This window comes from Oryza glaberrima, chromosome 3, assembly GCF_000147395.1.
Source record: "Oryza glaberrima chromosome 3, OglaRS2, whole genome shotgun sequence".
In the NCBI taxonomy this organism is placed as follows: domain Eukaryota; kingdom Viridiplantae; phylum Streptophyta; class Magnoliopsida; order Poales; family Poaceae; genus Oryza; species Oryza glaberrima.
In genome coordinates, this window is record NC_068328.1 from 4,906,937 (window position 1) to 4,929,874 (window position 22,938).

The 22,938-nt window shown below is 45.2% G+C and overlaps 3 protein-coding genes and 1 pseudogene across 3 annotated transcripts; 3 read left to right on the top strand and 1 right to left on the bottom strand.

Moving 5' to 3' along the window:
* Positions 1-989: 989 nt before the first annotated feature.
* On the bottom strand, positions 990-7,315 carry LOC127769005 (uncharacterized). The gene is made up of 14 exons (XM_052294682.1): positions 6,862-7,315; positions 6,276-6,492; positions 6,055-6,179; positions 5,918-5,951; positions 5,711-5,786; positions 4,845-5,022; positions 4,632-4,718; positions 4,427-4,526; positions 4,123-4,278; positions 3,647-3,716; positions 2,689-3,524; positions 2,171-2,312; positions 1,942-2,086; positions 990-1,619 (listed from the first exon to the last, which is right to left on the bottom strand). The coding sequence occupies exons 1-14, from the start codon at positions 7,165-7,167 to the stop codon at positions 1,275-1,277; spliced, it is 2,817 nt and encodes a 938-aa protein (XP_052150642.1). The 5' UTR covers positions 7,168-7,315; the 3' UTR covers positions 990-1,274.
* Positions 7,217-12,238, top strand: LOC127766904 (protein CLT2, chloroplastic-like). The gene is made up of 10 exons (XM_052292075.1): positions 7,217-7,729; positions 8,787-8,932; positions 9,263-9,300; positions 9,652-9,767; positions 9,942-10,041; positions 10,118-10,153; positions 10,347-10,397; positions 10,589-10,712; positions 11,221-11,346; positions 11,584-12,238. The coding sequence occupies exons 1-10, from the start codon at positions 7,353-7,355 to the stop codon at positions 11,739-11,741; spliced, it is 1,272 nt and encodes a 423-aa protein (XP_052148035.1). The 5' UTR covers positions 7,217-7,352; the 3' UTR covers positions 11,742-12,238.
* A 2,720-nt stretch (positions 12,239-14,958) lies between these two features.
* LOC127767200 (UPF0496 protein 1) lies at positions 14,959-18,555 on the top strand. The gene is made up of 2 exons (XM_052292461.1): positions 14,959-16,925; positions 18,342-18,555. The coding sequence occupies exon 1, from the start codon at positions 15,721-15,723 to the stop codon at positions 16,888-16,890; it is 1,170 nt and encodes a 389-aa protein (XP_052148421.1). The 5' UTR covers positions 14,959-15,720; the 3' UTR covers positions 16,891-16,925; positions 18,342-18,555.
* Positions 18,556-19,206: 651 nt separating this feature from the next.
* Positions 19,207-20,729, top strand: LOC127769014 (uncharacterized; annotated as a pseudogene).
* Positions 20,730-22,938: the final 2,209 nt, after the last annotated feature.

Genomic DNA, 22,938 nt, shown 5'->3' on the forward strand with positions numbered 1-22,938 from the left:
TACAAGGCAAGTGCGTGACCTATGCACTGACGCATCATACCCATGTCAACACAACACTTTCATACTAGTATTATTTTTGTTCTTTCAAAAAACACTTACACATGTCTATGGACCTACAGAGATAGCTATACTTTTGTTGCGGTGTTTCAATACTTACGAAGATATATTTAGTGAAACACAGGGTTAGCATCCAGGATTAAATTTAGAAATTAAGAAGATGCGAATGTTTCATCTGATCATCATATCAGATTTCTGCAAAAAGAAACGAATATCAGTAATTTAAGTACTCCTGATAGTTACTATCGACAAATTCGGTGGGTATAAGGGTATTCCATACCAACATCATGTCAGGCATTGCGGCTTTAATTGACATCTGAGAATTATTCTCGATATAAAGGAGGTTCTGACAGGCAATATATATTGTGAAAAGATTGTTTGGTTGCCGAACAAAGGAGCAACCTTAGTTGAGACCTTGTCTTGATGGGCCTAATCCACATGGGTCAGGATTACGGCCCATCCAAACAGATATGTGGCCCAAGTTAGGCTGGAATAGGATTGTGGCGTACGTAAGGCCCATGTGTGTTAGGTCGGAGCTTGGACTGTGACTTTTGTTAGGCCCATGTTTGTTGAGCTAACTCCCAGGCCGTTCTAATCCAGCCGTTCTAGTTAGTGCTGGCCCGTTCATATTAATAGTCTGGTATGGATCCTCCAAATTAAGGCTATCATCTTCTCATTAACGGAGAGAAGAACTTATAAATTATCAGAATAATTTGTTTGCAACATGATAATAATATCCTTTTTTTTGAAAATAAAAATCACTTCGTAAGACTATCAGACAGTAGTTCAGGTACCCTGACTCTTTGGTTGGACAGCAAAAGAACACAACCTTGGAAATGGAACACCGCATAGCATCGCCTGAACAAAGATAGCCAAACTAAACATTCAGAAAACCAAACAAGTATGATACATAGTAGAAAACCACTCAGTGATACATCAAAACCATCCAATGCTAGTTTCTATAATATACAGGTATGTTACAAGTCAAGTCCCCAAACAAACTATACCGCACTGTTTCGTCAAACGATCTGTACAACAACCTATACAATATACATTGCTCAAGGAGTGACAACATAAAATGCATAGCTCAAACTGTCATGGCTACAACATACAACACAAAATAATCACCCAATGAGGACAAACCAGCAAAGAATCATATAGTTACGTTCTTGAATACCGATGTAATTCAGGTTAATAAGTTCAGTAGTGAGCACCAGTCACGCCTCCCTGCTAGTTTCAGAGTCTTCTGAGGAAGGCGGTGAGTTCAACCTTCTTTCTATCAATCCTGGCTCAGCTCTCAGGTTCCTTTTGATATCTCTGCAATCCTGAAACCTGAAGCAGCATGACAGATGGTCGTTAACGATGCCAGAAACCTGCATGAAGGAGTAGATTGTCGTAGGGCCAACGCATTGGAAGCCTCGTCGCATCAGGCCCTTGCTTATGGCCTCAGATTTGGGCGTCTTGATAGGTACTTGGCGAGCATAGCGGAAGTTGCTTTTGACGGGTTTGTGTTTTACGAAGCTCCAACAGTAGTTGCTGAACGATCCGAAATCCTGGATTACCTACAGATATGTATCGTCAGTAGTAACATATTACTAGAGTAAATGTAGTATGAGAGAGTTATTAGCTTTTTTTTTTGTCTTGGTGTAACTATGAAATATGTAGATCAATTTGGAATGGAGGGAGTACTATCAAAGTATGTATTAATTTTGAAGTATAAATAATTCAAGAAACATAACTGATGGAAACTGCAAGCGGGAAATATTCATTACTGTATCTTCAGATAAAGGCCGAACAAACTATTCTTTTAAAGAACGAATTGAACAAAGTATTTTGATTTATTGCATCAAACAGCTGAAATAATAGCATACATGGTTCTCTTACCTTATGCATTTGCTTGGCATTTGTTACAACAGCCCGTATCTTTTGCTCCGAAAGTAGCATGTTTCCATTTGATTTCGACAAAAGGTTTATCTTCTTGTCCGTGAACTCAGACACTGATGCATAGTTGAAACCATCAAACATCTCCCTGATGAAAGACAATTAAGTTTCAGTAGATATTTCACATTTAAGCACTCTCTTTTAGATGTGTCATCTACTCTGAAAAGCAGACCTGAATTCGTCCCTCTTGTTCAGAATGATAGGCCAGGTGATTTCAGCTAAGGCTTGTGATAAGGTAAGCAGCTCAAACAGCTTCTGGTCATCATGAACTGGAACTCCCCATTCTTCATCATGGAAAGCAACATAAAGGGGTTCTGAAGAAATGAAGTGTCATGAAGAGCTTTAGTTCTGCAGTTATATACTAGCACAAAATTGAACGTCATGCTTTTGGGTAATTCATGGATAAAAATTATAGGGCTAAATCACAGATCGCCAGTTCAAAAGCCTTCCATTACCAATCCTTTTTTGTGACATTGAACACAAATCAATCAAAATTGCATGGAGTTCAGTTATGTTATTATTCCAGCGCAAAATGCAGAAGATTGTATATTTGCCAACACATTTTTCTTGAACAGAATAAAACATTGAAACGTTTTCTCAAAAATCTTGTTCAAATCATACAAGACACAATTCCTTCTCGCTGGGTGGAAATTGATAAGAGTGCAGAGTAACAAAAAAAAAAAAACTCACCAGAGTTGACTGTGATCCATGAACACCTCGTCTTCCCCAGCTCCGGGCTGACAGGAGACGGCGGTGGGCTCCTACACCTCGCCGACGAGACGGTCCCATTGCAACCTCCCTTACCCCTCCTCCTCTGCTTCTCCACATCCTCTACCTTCGCCTTCGGCTCGACCGGCGCATTGGCTGATCGTACCACCTTACCCATGGCAGTCGTGGCTACCCAGGAAGAAGCTCCGGTGAACGACGTCCGGACACGGCGGAGCTCTGGCGATGGGATTGCCGGAGACTCGGGCCTTAGGCCTGGCATCTCGGAAGCAAGCCTTTGAGCTCTGCAATTGCAGTGATTTGGAGCAGGCGCGGGGATGATCGGCTCGTAATAAGGATTTTTTGAAACGTCTGTGAGAGGACGGAACTGCCCCTGCCTGCAAATCCCGAACGCTCTGGCAGGGGCAGATGCGTCATTTGGATTTACGGCGTCGTCGCCTCGTCGGCAAGGTCGGTCGCGTCGGGCTGGACGTCGCGGTCGGCGGCGGGTGCAACGGCCTCGGCACGACGAGGGATAAGGGGATTTGGTGCCTTGGGTCCAACGTCTCGTGCCGTTACGCACAAGCGTTGCCACACGTAGAGGCATAGAGCTGATGCTGCTGCTTCTCCATTCTGCTGCTCGACACGCACATTCTGCAGATGCACTCCTCCAATGAGAATGGCAAAGGCTGTGTACGTCAAGAAGAGAGTGACACGAGAAATAGCCTTGGCCATAGACACCATTATATTCTATCAAGATTTTGTACCAATTGACACGGGAATGTTTGGTACAGGATGGATCCAAATCCAGAATAGGGGCTCAAGAACTAGTGGTGAGGTATTTGAGCTGAAACCCAGCGGTGGATGGAATTTTGGTCATTACCAATCTGTTATCTGTATATGCTACTGTCTCTGAGACTCTGTCTGCCTGCGTCAGTAGTACAAATCTGAGAGGTCAAACTGCAGCGCAGCAACTGTATTCCACGAGTTCAGCTTGTGGTCTTCGTCATAACCTGAAAACCGATGATCCCACCGTCATGTATTGAGACCGGCATGTGATCTCTTCCTGGAAGTTAATTTTCTCCTCCACCCCTTTATATCTCCTTCATGTAACAAGTTGATGATTTCAGTTCTCTTCACCCCTTCATCTATTCACCCTATCCACCTCCACCATGGGTAAACTTTGAGAAAAAAAAAATCACCTGAAAAAGAAAAGCCATGATTATATCAGTTAACTGCTGACAATTCAGAATGTAAAGCAGCAATGTAAATATTGGGTGTGAATGTGTGATTCTGGAAAGTACTCCAAGGAAGAAAAGGGTGGGTTGACTAGAAGTACTTCCAGAGAAGAGCATGCCTCCAGGTATTCAAAGCGTGGATTGTAGTCGTCACCTCGCGGGCTTGCAGCAATCACTCAGCTGTGCACATCATGCTCTTGCTTATTAAAAAAGTACATTGCATCCTGAAAACGGAGTGGCTCATTTCCCCAAGAGGTCCAACCAGAAACCAACTCTCTGGCAAAAAGCTCAATGCACCTTGCAGGTTTAGGACCTGGTATATATTCTGAAAGTAATTCTTTTACAAGTTAAGGGTTGATCTTGATCATATATGATATTTCCAACTATAAAGAAAGCCATATTTACATAGTAACATAATAGAATCTCATTGCAACAGTTATAAATTATAAACAGCATGGACACAGACAAACGACAGACAAGGATACTCTGGAGGGGAGGTTTCCTTGAGTGAGCACCCGGTACACTCATAATTACCCGCCTTTCTTCCAAAAACTTGAATTTTGAACCTCGTACGGCCTCTTTGTTCTGCAACAAGGAACCAGGAGAACAAAATGCATCAATTTCAGAACACAGCTTGCGGATCGAAGGTGTATTTCAGGAAAAAGGCTATAATCTAGAAGAGAAACTCACAAGATTTATGTAGCCAACAAGGAGGCACTCATAAGGCCTGTGATGGAGCAAGTCTAGATTGCCAATCAGCGAACCATCTGGCTTCACCTATGATTTACTGAGACTTTCAGAACCAAATTGAACAAAATAAGGATGCCACTAAAAATATACCAATTGCATCAGTAAAATTACTGTCGAATGATAGAATGTGGCAGGTGAGTATTAGGTGCAAACCTTCAGCCAATAGAACACAGTATGATCTTTCACTCCCCAAGCAGGAAATAACTCCTCCTCAACAAACTTCCAAAGTTTCTCCCGATTTGTAATCCACAAAACTAGAAGAGCTCCAGCTGGATGGGCAAGTTCTTGTACTGGAAGGTACAAGAAATGTCTGTTGGGAAGTGTAGGGTACCTAGCACGTGAATAGTTGGATGAGTGAAATGCCTGGATGACAATATATTTAAAGTGATTTCAAATTGAACGGATGAAAACAATAAAGTAGAAAATGAGTATTTGTTAATATACAAATATTTAATTTTCATGAGATTACTCAATATATACTCAGCTCAGAGTTTACTATGGGAGGACGTAATATCAGCATAATATGTCTCGCGGTCAGTGCATCATAGTATAATAATCCGTGTAATCCGTGAGACATGATCATGTGCATTGCATTCCTATGAAAAATTTTCAAGAACTAAGACATGATATACCCTAGGGATTGCAAATGAAACATATCGGAGCCATACCAAAAAGGACAGCACATCCTAGATACCCCATATGCTTATCATGATTTATGCATCGGCTGAAGATCAGCTAAAGAGAACAACTGCACCTACAGTTTTAGTGGCTAAACATAATAACAAGCATAAACAGGACATGTGTTCAATTTCAAACATGTCATATATATAAAAAGTTAAAAAGTGATATCTGAGACTACCATGTAAAGATTATAATGTCATCCATCACAATGTGAGCCAAAGCTTAAGTGGTTCCCCATCTAGACACAAGCTTTTGCTTGCTTGGAGGAGAAAAGAGATTTTCTCTAAGGAAATGCCTAACTACACAAACGAATCAAACCCAAAAAGTAGCAAACTTACGCTACTTTCTGACGAACACATCCATTCTCCCAAGGTGGATCGACAACTATAAGGTTGTAACCTTGATTGTAATTATCTGGAGAAAACGAGCACCATCATAAAAATTAAGGAACCAAGTACATTGGCTAATAAAATTAGTAAATTACCAGAAGCACAGGTATATGCAAATACATACTAGGTTGTTTTTTGTGATATGTTACTGCATACCAGGAATTAGACCACGGACATGTTTGAGGTCAGTCTTTAACGTATCATCAAGATCATGCAAAAAACATTTCGAGATCAAGGACAAATATTATACTTCTATGAAAAAACTGTACCGCAGAAGAATAATAGTTACTAACCATCAAGAAACAACATCGTCTTGGTAAAATATAACGTCTATCCTGAAATTCTCCTTCTGCGTCATCATTTTCTTCGATACTGATTGTACTATTAAACAGTGGAGTGGATGTCTTATGGCAGATACCTTAAAACAAAGAGAAGGAACCACTGCTTTCATAATACACTATGAAGTTAAAAATACGCCCATCAGAAAGGATATATTTGGTACGCTTAATTTTACCTTCCTCACTATCCTCACCAGAAGACTTCTGAAAGCAAAGAGTCATCTCACATAAAGGCGCTCGCCATGAGCTCCCAAGTTCAACAAGATTCTTCTCCAAATTACTTTCCACATCAAGCACGCGCACATCTTCCTTGATCATCCTCGGAAGGAACTCCAGTAGATCTTTAGCCTTAAGCAGTGATTTGTGTGCGCTCGATAGCAAAGGCCTTGCTTCCTAGCAAATGGAACACACATGAAATCCAAGCATTACATCACAATACCTGCAAAGCACTGTTTGATCTCCTTTTCCAAAACTATATTAATCTTGCCGGCAACTAAACAAACGAATAAATGTTCACTACATTTAGATGCAACAGACTTCTAACATAAACATAGTAGCAGCTCCTGATTTCTAGCTTGCTGTTGACAAAATTAGCTGTTGCAACGCATACAGACTTCAATCTAACAATATTGTTCTGTGTCAACAAAGATCTTGTCACTAATGCACAAAACAAAAAGCATTTTTCTGCTCTCGGAATAAATTCCAAGGGGAACAAAACGTAAAAAAAAGCACCAAAATAATCCAACATCGCATTTGCCTCACCTGGTGCCGAGCTTCTGCCATCCGCTCCACTTCGTTCAGTTCCCTGGGCTTCGGCTGCCGCTGCCGCTTCCGCTTCCGCTTCTTCCGTTCTGGAGACGCCTCCCCAGTTCGTTCGGTTTCCGCTTCGCCTCCCTGACGCGACGTGCCGAAGCTTCGGGAGTAGTACGCAGAAGGGACGAGGCGGAAGCGGCGGTAGGACGCGTTGAGGATGCGGACGGGGTCGAGGAAAGCAGCGCCGGATTCGGCGAGACGGTAGATTCCGGTGGCCTCGAATGCCCGGAGCTCATCGGACTCGGAGATCCCCATCACCGGCGGCGGCGGCGGCGGCGGCGGGGAGTCGGGGTTTCGGGCCGTGGGCTACGGAAACGGAAAGGCCAGGTGGGTTGGGTTAATCCTGTGGGCCCCACCGGTCAGTGACCAGTGGCCTCCGTCCACAGAAGCCGAAGCAAAACCGACTGACCCGCCGCGAAATCTTCAAACCCACCGAAGCCATGCCCATGGCGCTGCTCCTCTCCTCGCCGCCGCGGCCTTCCCTCCGCCGCGTGACTCGATGGAGCGCGGCGTCCCTCTCCCCCCGAGCCTCCCTCCCGTCTCCCCGGCGTGTGGGCCTCGCGGTCGCGGCCGCCAGTTGGGATGGTGCCGGGAGGTGGCGCGTCGAGACGACGACGACGCGCGCGCGGGCGGCCGCGAGGGCTGGGGCTTCGGGGGAAGGGGGCGATGGTGAGGTTGAGGGTGGGGGTGGGACGGGGATCGCCGCGGCGGCGGCGGCCACGGTGGTGCTCGCGGTGATGAACCGGGTGCTGTACAAGCTGGCGCTCGTGCCCATGAGGAATTACCCGTTCTTCCTCGCCCAAGCCACCACATTTGGGTAATTTTGATGCTTCGCACAGATTACAATATACCACGGCTCACTGTTAGGATTTTGTGATCGCTTGTGTCATCTGTGCCGTGGAGTATTGTTGTACTACAGTCTAGTCTTCTACAAGTACATTCTTTGAGCTCAGTCGAAATGCGTGTTAACGCTTTGACTCTTAAGTTTGTTTTATTTGGAATGATAACTTTAAGTTTGTCTGTTTGCTTCCACCTCTGAGGTGCAACACTTATTCAGAATTACATGTCAACTAATGTAAGTGTGTTATGCACACCATCTCGTTTGCTTTTCCGTACAATACAACTACATGATGCTTATACATGCTTTTATATGGAGATAGAGTTGCGTTTATTGTACAGCTCTTTCGCTTAGTTCAAAAGGCACAATTTTAATTCTTAGGATGTCATTGTAAGTTCTAAGATTGAGATATATTTGATCAAGTCTATATCACTATGGTCTGAACCCACCTTGATTACTGGTGTAAGATATACTCCCTCCGTTTCACAATGTAAGTCATTCTAGCATTTCTCATATTCATATTGATGTTAATGAATCTAGACATATATATCTATCTAGATTCATTAACATCAATATGAATGTGGAAAATGCTAGAATGACTTACATTGTGAAACGGATGAAGTATATATTTTTTAACTTGCCTAACGTTCTAGAAGTACTTCAGAACCATTAAGAGAATACATGGAGGTTTAGTTTTTTTACTACTATGCTAATATACTCCCTCCATTTCATATTATAAGCCGTTTTGATCTTTTTCCTAATCAAACTTTTTAAAATTTGACCAAATTTATAGAAAACATAGTAGTATTTTCAACACAAAGAAATATATTATCAAAATATATTCCATGTTAGATTTAATGAAACTAATTTGGTGTTTTAGATGTTACTGAATTTTTCTATAAATTTGGTGAAACTTACAAAAGTTTGACTAGGAAAAAAGTTAAAACGACTTGTAATATGAAACGGAGGAAGTAATAGATAGATGATTTCTTCACAATAGTTGTGCAGATGCTCATATGCTTATCTGTTTTTGCAGGTATGTTATAGTATATTTCTCTATTCTTTTTATAAGATATCATGCTGGCATTGTCACTAAAGAAATGCTAGCACTTCCAAAATCACGCTTCATGTTGATTGGCTTACTAGAAGCACTAGGTGTTGCTTCAGGCATGGCTGCTGCAGGTGATTTTGCAATGCTATGTTTAAAGTTTATTATTTAACTGGCACTCCCTCCAGGCATAAATGTTTGATGTTTAGGACAAGATTTGGTCAAACTTTTAAAAGTAAAAAAGAAATATGTGTAGATTTGCCTTGAAAAGTACTGTCATAAGCTTATTAGATTTTATAAATTTATTCTAATATAAATTTGATAGTTAAAGTGTAAAAAGTTTGCATAAATATTCTCCTAAACATCAAATTGTTATGGCCAGAGAGGACAATATTTGAAGTATGGTTTCCTTGTGTCATAACTAAATGGAATCTTATATCGGTTTATTTTGCCTGTTCTCGCAGCTATGTTGCCTGGACCTTCAATTCCAGTGTTGTCTCAGGTACTATGTTTTGGTATTGCTTCACAGGTCTAAATGTATCCATTGGGTATTTGGGCCACTTGTCTGTATTTTGTTTTATGAAAATTTTACTATCCAAAGTATGAAGTTCTCATGCACTCCTACCATTTCCCTTAAGTCTGTTCTTTTGTTACAGTGACAGATTTCAGATTTTCCCTAAAGCAGCATTTAAATAGTTATTGTAATCAACAGTATGAAGGAACTGTCTAATAGGCATTAGTGTTTTTTTTTTCATACAGTTATCTTGTATAAGCTCTCTGGATACCACTTCCATAGCTACTTCCCATGTGATCTTTTCACAAATACTCTAACATGCCTGTCATCCTTTTGCAGTCCTTTTTAGTTTGGCAGCTTATCTTATCTGTCCTCATTTTGGGAAGGAAATACAGAGCAAATCAAATATTTGGATGCCTGCTCGTCACAGCGGGGGTAATTCTAGCTGTGGCAAGGTGTGTACTGGATCAGTTAGCATGCTAGTTTTTTCTATATTTTTCGGTACTTCATAACTGTGCAGTTAATAGCAGGGAATTGAAAGGGGTAAATTTTGTTACAGGACATTTGTATTTACATGTCGATTGCCTTTTGAGTATTTCTTGGCCGTGTTTTTTTGTTTATGAAAACAGTGGAGCGAACAGTGGTCCATTTCTATCTGATGTCAAGCTGTTCTGGCCAGCAGTACTGATGGCTTCGTCTGCATGTCATGCTGGTGCATCCATAATCAAGGTGAAATGTACTAATCTGTGTACTAGTAATGAACCTATCAGTTATCTTAACTCTTATTTATTTTATTCTATGGCAGGAATTTGTTTTTATTGATGGTGCAAAACGCCTTAAGGTTAGTAATAATTCTATTATCAGGTAGGCAGCACAGTAGTTGCTGCTTTGGTTTTATTTTGTTGAAATGAAAAACAGAGAGTACTACCAACTGATAAAAATAGTGGCAGGGGAATGCATGTGAAAATATCATTTAATAAACACCTAGTTTGTTTGTCTTATTTCAAGCAGTTGGTTCTGTGCTTTTTATACAGGGAAAGAGGCCTGACATATTTGTGGTCAACTCCTTTGGGTCAGGTTTTCAGGTAAAACAAATGCTTATCTTCTTTTTGTTCACTGCGGGTTTAGTAGTCAGTAATGAAACCAGGAGCGGCACTCACCTTACAATGATATGGATCTTAATGATCGCTGTTGTACTAGTTATTATTCTTCACTTAGCTATCCTTTTTTTCTCTCCTGTTTGTTTACCTGAAATCTGATATCTTGGACTACACAGGCCCTGTTTGTCTTCCTACTCCTTCCGTTTCTGTCTAACTTAAAAGGCATCCCGTTGGCTGAGCTTCCTGCATACATAAACCGTGGTGCAGCATGCTTTCTGAATATTGGAGGTAATCTGAAGGGTGAGTATTTCTGCATGTAGTACCTTCAGATGCTAGATAAGTTGAGCTTTGTCACATAAAATCTGCACTTTTATGAAGAAATATTCTCCTGGATGGTGAAATTGGTCAGGTATGCATTGATCCCAGGCTTGTAAAACACTTACTAGTTATTGCAATTTGGATGTTCAGGGTCCCAATCTCTGTCACCTTGACTGCTGATTAGTACCCTGTCCGTCTTTAAGAAGGACACCTTGGAAACCTTTTGCTGCATGTGAAAGAGGTTAACTGCATAAAAACAATGTCGTTGGGTTTGTCTTGCAGAGTACTTTCACAATATGCTGTTTTTATCATTTTTCTAGTGCATTATGGTAAAAGACCTATCTAAAATCGTTTATCGGAGATGGTAAGAAGTAAAAAAAAACTTGTGGACAAACAGAATAAAAGACTCCATCACTCCACGATGAAACACATGCACTGTAGCCTTTCTGTAAAGATGTTAAAATCATGTACTGATGGTTTAAGTTTTCAGATTGCCATGGAGCTCCTTTGCTGCCACTGCTCTTCATAGCTATGAACATGGCCTTCAACATTTCTGTTTTAAATCTGGTGAAGATGTCTACTGCACTGGTTGCTTCGCTAACAGCAACTTTAGCAGGTATAGTTGTGTGCGGTCATTTTCTTAGGAAACGAATGCTAAAGTATTGGCTTCAACTAGGTGTTTTTGGAAATTGAAACATCTATGACCCGTGCATATCATTTTGTAGGTTTGTGCAGATATGATTTACATGCGTGCAAACACATTGCTAGAGAACTTGTCACGAGTAGATATGATTCGGCCTGGTCGGTCTTGTTCATTTCATTTCTAACTTTTACATTTCTGCTTGCCTTGCAGTTCCTCTTTCCATCTATGTGTTGTCACTACCTCTGCCATACATTCCTGGTGGGACAAATTTAAGCACTTCATTTTTGGTTGGTGCTGCTATCTTAGTTCTTGGGTTACTCCTATACAATCTTCCTAAAAAATTAGCCGGCCGAATGAAGACCGACTAATCTATACCAAGTCAAATACAAGGATGACAGGAAACTTTTGATGCCCCATGTTGATACAAAGATTATAATTCCGTTTCGTTGCCAACCAGCAGCAAAAATTTGTACAGAACTTCTGAAGAGCGCCTCGCCGCCGTGCTACTGCAGTTCCTCAGCCTGTGTGACTTCAACCAGAAAGCGCCTAGTTTCGAGTACTTAGGAACTCCTTTTTTTTGTTTTTTGTTTTGTGCCACAGCTACTTTCAGCCTTTCATAGGTTTTACTCACATGCTTCCAGGTAAGTCACGAATTTTAATTTGCTCAGTTAGGATAGGATTTAGCTCAAATGTAATGGTTTTTATATGGGTATTCGGTATTCCCTATACTGGTTTTAGCTATCTCCCTGTTTATATTTTGAGTTTTCGTATAACAGGCAAAGTTGGTTTTCATGAAACTCAAGTAGTTTGGAAAACTGCTTGTTATAAAGTTTTACCCTAATATAAGAAGATGCCTGTTCTAACATTTATGTGTGTTCATTTCTCAGTAATTGTCGTTATCAGCGAATACATGGTTAATTCTATGCCACATATTATGAATTTTTAAACATGAATGAAAGCCACTGCCCAGAGGTTATTATATTTCCTCACCGGATTGCTTCTGCTTGTACACGTCGATTGCCAAGCTAGTTAGCCGCCAACGGAAACGGTTGGTTAATGATTCTCCGAGCATATCGTCAGCAAACGCAAACAGAAAGGTCTGGCTTACTAGTATAGTACTCCTATACTTTTGCATCAAAATCGAAAGCCAAGTAAACTTCTTGAATCAAGTTCAGAGAACGTTGACAAGACGGAGCTAGTTGCTTCACCCGTTGTCCAAGTGTGTCGTACTTTGGTTCTCTCCCCACCATCACCTGAATATTTTCAAGCGACGCGACGAAAAAAAAAAAATCGGAGCAGCAGGCGTCGCCGTTACGTTGAAAGGAACAGTAGCTACAGAAACACTGCAACATGCCATATTAACATGACAAAAGACACACACAACGCATGATTTATCCTTGGCAGGAAAACCCGAGAGTTTGCGCAAGAAACCTCTTCACGATAACGGAATTATTCGTATTGCTGATCCGATGATTGGATATTTATCTTGATTATCTTGGACTGCACTGGACAGTTCAGTCACGAGGGAAATGCACCATCTATGTCGATTGCTGCCAAATACTCCGTCATGAGCCTCATGCGGAGCGTATAATACTTCTCGGCGCGTTGCATCATACTATGCTTTTTCTGACAGAAGACGTGCCATGTCGATACATGATGTGTTATATCGATCTGATTAGTTGCTTGTCAGAGAAAGCCAAATATCAGCACCAGCTCAGTAGTCTATCTGCAGCTGTATCGCAAACGCAATCAGACACTTGATTGTCTAGCCATTGTTATTTGTTACCATTATTGTATATACTCCAGGAAAAATGATTACTATACCCTTTTTTTTTAAGTTCACGAACACGTTGCGAAGTCTGCAACCAACCAACCCCAGGAAGCTTGACGAGTTGACGACGTTGTTGCAAAGGATGATGTACACACCCGGCCGATTTGACGGCACAAAATCAACAGCAAATCCATCGCGCTCATGATTGGTGCGGGCCAGGCCATCCATCACACACGACGCAAAACATGCACGCACGTTTTAAAGTTTGCAAAAGCAATACATGTCCTTGCACCCCACAAACACACATCCATGATTGTTAGTAGTATCAATTAATTTACATACACAAGAAAAGGGGGCATGCAATTTGACATGAAACCGATCACGCAATTAATCCTCCTCGTTTGTGCTACAAGCTACTTACTACAAAGTATGTGCCTGTGGATCATCGATCCCGGGCCAGTGCAGTGCACCGGGATGCAAGGCAAAGCAACCTCCTCCTCCTCTCCCATGATCCAAGGGAAGACGCGAAAGCGAAGGAGCGGCAAGGCAAGCAACGAGAAACCGTTAAGCGAGCGTGTTAATTTGCCGAAACGAGCGCACACCGGAATCAAACACACCACACTCACGAGCCCCTCTCCCCCTCCGTCGCGTAGATCGATCGATCGATCGGCCCCGCGCCGCGTGCCGTCGGTGTCAACGAGCGACACACGTACGCCGACGACGACGTACGTGTCGATTGATTCGCCGGCGCCGCGACGTACGACGACGTGTGCGCCGCGTCTTTGCGAGAGCAAGTACCACCAGATCGACCTGAGTCAGAGCACACATGACCAGATAGTCCTGAACTTAACCGAGGAGGTCAACTAGGGACATGGGACCACGAGTCGGTGTCCGGGAAACGTCCATTTCTTTTCTCTGAAGATTCCGGCAAAGACCAACCCAGGAGGGACACATTTGGGCAGGACGGCCGGCAGGCGGTGCCGGCTTTCTACTACAGTACTACTGCTGCTATGCTGTTTCCGTCATCAGCGGTTCACACTTAGCACTTTTGTCATGTTTACACGACTAACCCTTTAATTAACTGGAGTGAATAGTGAACTTGACAACAGTGTGTCACCTTTTATGTTGCTTTGAGCACGTCATCATCGACTCATCGTGCTTATAAAGGGGTGCACAAATTCAGGAAAAGACATAATGGATAAAAAAGTTATTGAAGCTTTGCTCTCACACAAAGAAAAGAAATAAAGGACAAAATTTGGCGGATGCACCCATAAAACCTGGGATTCTGTAATCTGGTATATATCCGTTTAGATGGGATTAATGCTCTGTAGCTTTGGTTCTTGGATTTCCCCAGTATGTGGACAACGCAGTAGTAAAATGTGCATCGCTACTAGTGGTATTTGTGCTGATCTTCTCTTGTAGGCAGGTGGGAACTGGGAAGTGGTGAACTCCACAAATTTCAATTGAGATCCTCTGTAGTACTGTATGTGCAGGGCCTACATGTCAGTGAGCAGTATTGCACATGCAGTACTGCAGAGGACTTGCATCCCACAAATTTCAGAGTTCAGAGAACACCATACTCAGATGTAGATAAGAAGACATAAAAAAAAATTCAATCTGAAACAACAAACTCAATCTATGAGCTGATGCAATGAGCTGAACGAACATCTCGGCAGAAAGCGAGCAATTTCGCAACAGAAATTCGTTCGCAAACTCTCCCCTTCTGCATATGCATCCCCCCCCCCCCCCCCCCCCCCCCTTTTTGCCTTTTTTTTTTCTTTTGCTGTGGAGACCCGACCACGCGCCACGCCAAAGTGCCAAACACTCCCCCACTCTCTCCCTCTCTCTCTCTCTCGCCAAAAGCTTTGGTTGCTTGCTCGCTTCACCCAAACAAACTCATCGATCCGGGCAAAAACACGCGCAAATCGCTGTGCTACACCTCCTCGCGTTCGCTCGCTACAGCGCACCACATCCACACACACACGCGCCCAGCCCCAGCGATCGATGGAGTGAGACGCATCAGGTTGCTTCCGGCGACGGCCATTGCCGCCTCCCTCTCCCTCCCTCCGCCCGCGCGCCGCCACACCACCCCATCGCTTCTTCCTTTCGTCATGCGTACAAGCCATCCCCACATCACCACCACCACCTCGCCTGACAACAGCAGCAGGAGCGACGCTCCACAAAACCACCCCCCAAATCCCTCCGTCCCGTAGCGCCTACTACCCCCGCCTCCTGCATTCTTCTCCTTGCTTCTCCGTAACCTCGCGCTTTCTTGGCCGCTTCGCCCGCGACGCAACGGGGGGGAGAGGCCTTCCTCCGTTTCCTTGGATAGGATAAAGCTCGCGGATCTCCGCTCAATCCAGTTCTTCATTCTCCTCTCCCGGTTCTGTTCTTGGTTCTTGGAAAGCCGGTGGGGTGCGGGTGGCTCGTGGCGATCAATGCTCGCTCGTTTGATCCATCCTAGTTGCTGAGACGTTTCGTTTCTTGATCTTGGTGTTACTTTCCCCAAAAATCCAATACAAAGATCCGGTGGAGGTCTGATCTGTGAGCGACGCCTGCCCGGTTTCCTTCCGGCAATGGGGAACAGCAGCAGCAGCAGCGGCAGCCACCGGCCTCCCCGGCCGGCGAGCTCGGAGTCGGCGCTGCCGCCCGCGGCGGCGGCGGCGGAGGAGCTGAGCTCGTACGAGGCGGCGTGCCGATCAGACCCGGAGCTGCGCACGTTCGACACCACGCTGCAGCGGCGCACGAGCCGCGCCATCTCGACGCTGGCGGTGGGCGTGGAGGTGCGTTCGCTGTCCCTCGAGTCCCTCCGCGAGGTCACCGGCTGCCTCCTCGACATGAACCAGGAGGTGGTGCGCGTCATCCTCGACTGCAAGAAGGACATCTGGAAGAGCCCCGAGCTGTTCGACCTCGTCGAGGACTACTTCGAGAGCAGCCTCCACACCCTCGACTTCTGCACCGGACTCGACAAGTGCCTCAAGCGCGCCCGCGACTCCCAGCTCCTCCTGCACGTCGCGCTCCAGCGGTTCGACGACGAGGAGGACAACGACGCCGCCGCCGCCGGCCAGGAGGACGCCGCTCCCTCCGCCCGGTACGCGCGCACGCTCCACGAGCTGCGCCAGTTCAAGGCGGCCGGGGACCCCTTCACCGAGGAGTTCTTCAGCGCCTTCCAGGCCGTGTACCGGCAGCAGCTGACCATGCTGGAGAAGCTGCAGCAGCGCAAGCACCGGCTCGACAAGAAGGTCAGGGCGATCAAGGCGTGGCGCCGTGTGTCGAGCATCATCTTCGCCACCACCTTCGCGGCCGTGCTCATCTGCTCGGTGGTTGCCGCGGCCATCGCTGCCCCACCAGTCGCGGCGGCATTGGCCGCAGCTGCTTCCATTCCGGTGGGATCTATGGGGAAGTGGATCGATTCTCTACTGAAAGGGTATCAGGACGCTCTCCGTGGACAGAAGGAGGTGGTGAGCGCAATGCAGGTGGGGACGTTCATTGCCATCAAGGATTTGGACAGTATCAGGGTGCTCATCAACCGGGTGGAGTTGGAGATCAGCTCGATGATCGACTGCGTAGAGTTCGCTGAGCGAGATGAGGAGGCGGTCAAGTTTGGGGTTGAGGAGATCAAGAAGAAGCTGGAGGTCTTCATGAAGAGTGTAGAGGATCTAGGAGAGCAGGCAGATCGGTGTAGCCGGGATATTCGTCGGGCAAGGACCGTCGTGCTACAGAGAATCATCCGGCATCCTAGCTGAAAAAAAAAAGGAAAAAGAGAGAGGAAGGATGCAAGGTATGGATGTGTTAGCTACAAATCATGTTCTCTTTGATGATATTGTAATGCAATGTACATAAAAATACACCCCATGTAGAAAGTGTGAATGAGTCATTTGGTATGAATTATTATCTGCTTCATTTTATTCATTTTTATGATATCTGCCTTGTTGTTTTGTTTTTATCAATTGTAACTATGTCTAAATACATCCCAAACTAGTAGTTGCTAGTGACAGTCGCAATCTGTCAGCCATTGTCATAATCATCACAATATCACACTTAGTCCTTAGTCAGATCATATCTATCTAGCACTTACCCAGAAGTGTTCTAAGGTCCAAGTTTGTTCTCAGAGTAAAAAAGAAAGGAAGTCATTGTCTACTCTTCATGGTTTTTATTGCATTTTAGACGTGTAAGTATTGGCTTGTTTCTGGAAGTCGTCTATAATTCTAACTTCTAAGTGAAGGAAAAAAATTAATTTAGAAGATCTGGTTTGTAAGATATCATCTTTCAGTGATGTACCAAGTTTTGCTTCTGTTCAAAACAATAGGTAGAATCATGATATAATATCATACTCTCCACCATATAATATTATGTCATGTCGATCACCGTTAATATTCTGTCATGCTGATCACTGTTGAATTTATCTTTTGGATGTTTTAGTCCCTGGGCTATAAGTTCACTTGTTTCTTTAGCATTAGTACTAGGTTATATCGTTTCTTTCATAAAACATGAGACATTGCTCAGTCTCAAAGACCAAGGATATATGCATTTTTCCTCAGAGATATAATATTTTTATTTTGGGTGCTTCTATTTTGAATAATACTACATCGGGATGAAATATGGAGCAAGCAACTTAGCACATTAAAGTGGTTGTAAGAAGGGTTTGTGTTACCGGCCGGTTACCAAGCAAAAATGACGAAAACTACAAATTTTATCAAAAATTTAAAATTTTGTTTATTTTTTTATTAACTTGGTCGATATATTGGACGTTTCTGTTGCTGCACCTCGGCGGTAAGTCTGGCAATCACGGTAACTGAGGATAACGCAAACCCTGATTGTAAAATGCTAGCTATTTCATGAATGATGAGTTTAGGTATTGAGCTTCTGCAAAATTATACTCTGGAACAATTGTTATTCTGAAGAACTGTTGTAGCAGTTCGTTCAGAAATCACATTTTAAGCTGATCTAGTATACTAGAAAAGAATATTGAAGACCTCTTGTGACAGCAGGGAATCGGTTGTTAACTTGATATCATCATTCAGAATTAATATTCGAAGCTGCACAAGTTTTATAAATCCCATGGAATCCCTCTTTGTTTTTAAAATCTCAATGAAATTATGGAACTTCATCCTATAGTATGAAGTTAGCTTGCGATGAAGTGCAGTTTGATAAAGAAAACATTGAATTCTCACCATGTTTCCCACTGTTTTTGCAGGAATTTGGTGATGGCGATGCACTTGAAAGGGTCTATGACCTAGACAAGCAAGCAAACGATGTGATCAGTGGCCTAAAGCAACAAATAATGCTGTCAGACTTCTGTGAGCCATCACTATTACTGACTTTATTTATCACCTGTCCTGATCTCCATAGTTTATCAATGTGTTTGGCGTTCTGTTTTTCGTTTGATTTTATTCATTACCTCACTTTAATCTCCTATGGGGTACATCTTTGAAAGTTTCAATCAATAATAATCCAATTTGCTGTGCTCAAGTGCCCGTATAATATTATACCTGTTACTTTCAACTCCGAAAAATACTGTCACAAGTGGCCCTCCCAAAAAGGTTGGTGCGTGCACCATTCTGCCGGAAAAACAACAATTTTCTTAGTAATTATTACTTCCTTCAGCCATTTTGCCACTTGGAAATATGGATGAGTTATTGAGTTATTACTACTTCCATCATAAAATATACTCCATCCGTTTTTTAATAGATGACGCCGTTGACTTTTTCTCACATGTTTGACCATTCGTCTTTTCAAAAAATTTACATAATTATAATTTATTTTGTTATGAGTTGTTTTATCACTCATAGTACTTTAAGTGTGATTTGTATCTTATACATTTGCATAAAATTTTTTAATAAAACGAATGGTCAAATATGTGAGAAAAAGTCAACGGCGTCATCTATTAAAAAACGGAGGGAGTAGCAACCAATAACTGAATTAGATTTTTAAATACTACGAATATGGAGACTACTTATTAGTTAATATCCAACCTGATAATAATAGGTTATATGTTTTATGTTTTGGAGCTGGTACCTGTGCACCTCTCGGACCCTGCATATGTTTCTGTGGTAAGGCCCATGAAGTTTTCGGTGAGAGGTTTATTCCAGTCCAGAACCGGAAAGCCCACAAGTGTATTTTCCCCACGCGATGGACGCGTCAACGCGCGCACCAAGCCAGCCCGGCAAAAGGTGCATGTGGGCTTCGGCTTCCACTTCGCCCGGTGCGGTAGCTAATCTGGGCCGGCGTCGCGAGGTGGGGTACCGTGGCCTGTGGGGGGTGGGAAAAAGTACACCGAAGGTCCCTCAACTTATCATCGAGTTACAAAATCATCCTTGAACCGCAAAACCGGATACAACGCATCCCTCAACTTACAGAACCAGTGCAAACTAAATTCCTTATTGATTTTTGACTCCGATTTTATCCGACGTGAATCCCACATGTCAGCCTCTTCTTCCCCTCCCTTTGTTGGATAGCCTCCATAGACCAAGTCAACAGACCCCTCAAGACTTGGCCTCTCACTCCTGCTGCATAGAGAAGCACTCAAGCACCGGAGAGAGAGAGAGCCGACGGCCAGGGGACCACGACCCGGTCAGCGGCGGAGGAGATCCGGCGTCCGGCGGCGTGGTGAGCTTAAGCGACGGTGGCGCCACGAGCCCGCCGGATGCGGTGGCGAGACAGATTCCCCCGGGTGGCTATGGAGACCGGTGGTGGACCTCTCCCTGGAGCAACGCGAGTGGAGGTGGACGCTGAGGTCGGCGCAGAGGGGATAGACCGGCGGGAGTCGGCGGCGGTCGGCGCGGAGTTGTCGGGACGCGGAGGATGGCGGGGCGGCAACTCGGCGGGACCAGCGAGTGTGGTGGCCAGGCTGTCACCGGGCACCGGCCGACGGTCCAAGGACGTTGAGGTCAACCAGCCCGGGGACGTGCGCCAGCGGCTGCGGTGGATTTCTTCGGGGGGCGGCCACCCGATTTTTTTCTCGTCGTCATCACCCGATTGCGCCTCCCGCTGGTCGTCGGCAACACCTGGGGCGAGGCCACCCCGACATCGCGGCTGGAGTCCAGCCATCGCCGAGTTCCCATTGATCACAGGACCACCTCCACCCACCGCGGCGTCACCTTGGGCAGCCTCCGCCGCGCCGCTCCTCTCCTCGTTGGCGTCGACCCGCCTCCGCCGGTCGTCTCCGCCACCAGCGCCGGGGATCGACGAGGAGCCATGGCGGTGGGATCTGGCGCCCGCGCCGTCGGCGACGGCGGTGGCGGCGGTGTGGTGGGGGGGGGGGGGGGGGGAGGCCCTCGTGCTCCCGCTCGTCGCCCGTCACCGCGTCGTCACTGCCGCTGCCTCCCCCACCGGCCTCCTCTCCACACGCCGGCTAGGCTGCCAATGAAAAGAAGAGGAAAGAGGAAGAGAGGTGGAGAAGGGAGGGGAAGGAGAGGCCAACATGTGGGACCCACGTGGGTCCCACGCTGAGTCAGCTGTTATATCGGATAAAACCAAAAAAACGACGAGGACCTGTTTACATTGGTTTTATAAGTTGAGGGATACATTGTATCCGTTTTTATGATTCGAGCACGATTTTGTAACTCGATAGCAAGTAGAGGGACCTTCGGTGTACTTTTTCCGTGGGGGGTGCAAGCTGAGCCAAGTTCTCGACGCTTGGTGGGCGGTGCGCCGCTGGGGTCCGGCCGTTGCCGCGTTGCGAGTCGCTGGCGTACGTTACACTCTGCCAAGCCGTACCTCTCCGTCGCGTAGTTCTTGAAAGCACCCATAGCTCCACCTCCGAGCTGTACTAGTACTGCTATTGTAAAGGAGGCCGCCGACATGCTACGCGCGGGCTTACCCACCCACCTCCGAGCTTGCACGTTCCAATCCTACCCTATCCCCCAAAACCAACGTGACGCGGCTCGAACCCCCTAGCCGGATCGCACGAGGCCCGTGTCAGAGACCAGCTCATACACAGATCCCCCGCCTTTGTTTCGGACAACTGGTTGGTGCGTGCGCGGAGTCCGGCAATCCCACGACCTCCGAGGCACAACACAAACACAACACAAACAGCAGCGCGCGGCGTAGGGGGCCGCACGCGATAGCTTCGCCCGTTCCAAGGTACGTACAGTAGCATGCTCTCTGTGCGCGTGCGCACGCATGTGGGTGGTGGGTGCGGGAATTCGCGACAGTGGCATCCACTTGCTGCCCCCGCGACGCGAGATACATGGGCCATGTGGCCAAATGGGTTTGTGTGTGTGTGTCCTACCCAACTGACCTAGCTTGTGTTGTGTCCACGCAACATCCCGTGTCCCTGTTAAATTTTGCCATTTCAGCAACGACTCGACGACGCGGAGGGGGTGGCAGAGACTCAGGTCAACTTCGTCCCAACCCCTTGCGATCCAAGTTTTAATTTCTCGCACGCGGCATGATCAGGAACGGAAAATTAATGAAGCGTAACCATCTCTGAAGCCTGAACCCCATGGATGGATGAATGAATGGGGTTCTCAGTATACTGAATGCCGGATTGAATTAGGCACTGCAGCCATTCGCTGCTCCTGCATCGCGATCCAACTAACGCTGCCATGACGTGTGTCCTGATACATACTAATAACTCCAGTATCGTTACTATCGTGCATAGCATACAGTACATAAGCATGAGGGTAAGAAGAGACGGCATTGCATCGGTGATACACTGTGGAAGCTAAGCTGCGTGCAAGAGTTGATGATGGTCAGATAAAGAATTATGACACTGCCGCACCTTTACTCTGGGATCAACAAAGTATGAGTAGTATATATCATCGGCTGAGCTCAAACGAGACCGGTGAACAGTGCTACAGCAAGATCAAGAATTGATCGATCGTTCTATCTGCATGTCCATTGAACTTACCACCATACTGCCGTGCCGTTTCAGAAGCATCGAGGGAAGCTATAAACACAGTGGTGTGCAGAAAACAGGTCAAAAAACACAGTGCAAAAAAGCACTTCTTTTATGCAAGATAACATCAATTAATGGGAGGAAAAAAAAGAATAGGCCAGCCGACCAACCTTTTCAGGTATTAAAGGGGAGCATCGCACAGTGCTGATGGCTCTGAACAAATATAGCGAGTGATCTTTCTGTGATACGCACATGCGGGCATCAGAATCGGATAATGGGATTGGAAGCAGACGTGGGGACGTTTTTATTCCCCATCCACACCTCGATCAGATGAGATAAAGTCGCCACCCGGCCGGCATGATGGGCTGGAAGAGTAAGGGCAGGCAGTTAGGCAGGTATTGCATGATATTGCATCCGCCCCCATACTCTCTCGATGCTCTTCGGTAGTGGTCATCTCCATCTCCATATGTGTGCCTGCTTCTCTTTGAGTGCGCGTGACAGGATCCTGTCCATGATTCGGATAGCCTCGCGATTTGACACTACACAAAAGCTATTGCTAGTAACCGCAAGATGGAGTACTAGTAAACCATATTGTCCCTGAAGCTCTCTTGCCAGTCCTCCAAAGCTCATCAAGTGTTCTACTGTTCTCTGATCACTGATCAGTCAGTATTCAGTAGCATTCCCATGGGACATGGTTGATAGTAATAGCAGATCAGAGCTCTGGTGCGACCACCATCTTCATCGAACATTGATGAATGGTCGGCTTCCAGTAGTTAACTTGCTAATCGATACTACTGCAAGCGTGTTTGTGCTTATCTAAGCGTGTCCATATCTGTGATAGAAATGGTTTTTAATTTTGCCGTTCTAGGGGGACAGGGATTGACTTTGGGCGTCATATTTTAGTGCCCTGCTATGAATGCAAGGTTGTCCTAGGATGGATCCAAGGGGAACA

Excerpts from the sequence above, each read along its gene's own strand:
- LOC127769005 (XM_052294682.1), bottom strand. The coding sequence starts at position 7,167 with ATGGGGATCTCCGAGTCCGATGAGCTCCGGGCATTCGAGGCCACCGGA. Across the intron at positions 4,527-4,631 it reads TTGTTGGCTACATAAATCTT|AACAAAGAGGCCGTACGAGG; the intron begins GTGAGTTTCTCT and ends TCCTTGTTGCAG. Across the intron at positions 2,313-2,688 it reads ATGGATCACAGTCAACTCTG|AACCCCTTTATGTTGCTTTC; the intron begins GTGAGTTTTTTT and ends TCATTTCTTCAG.
- LOC127766904 (XM_052292075.1), top strand. The coding sequence starts at position 7,353 with ATGCCCATGGCGCTGCTCCTCTCCTCGCCGCCGCGGCCTTCCCTCCGC. Across the intron at positions 9,768-9,941 it reads GTAATTCTAGCTGTGGCAAG|TGGAGCGAACAGTGGTCCAT; the intron begins GTGTGTACTGGA and ends TTATGAAAACAG. Across the intron at positions 10,154-10,346 it reads ATGGTGCAAAACGCCTTAAG|GGAAAGAGGCCTGACATATT; the intron begins GTTAGTAATAAT and ends CTTTTTATACAG.
- LOC127767200 (XM_052292461.1), top strand. The coding sequence starts at position 15,721 with ATGGGGAACAGCAGCAGCAGCAGCGGCAGCCACCGGCCTCCCCGGCCG.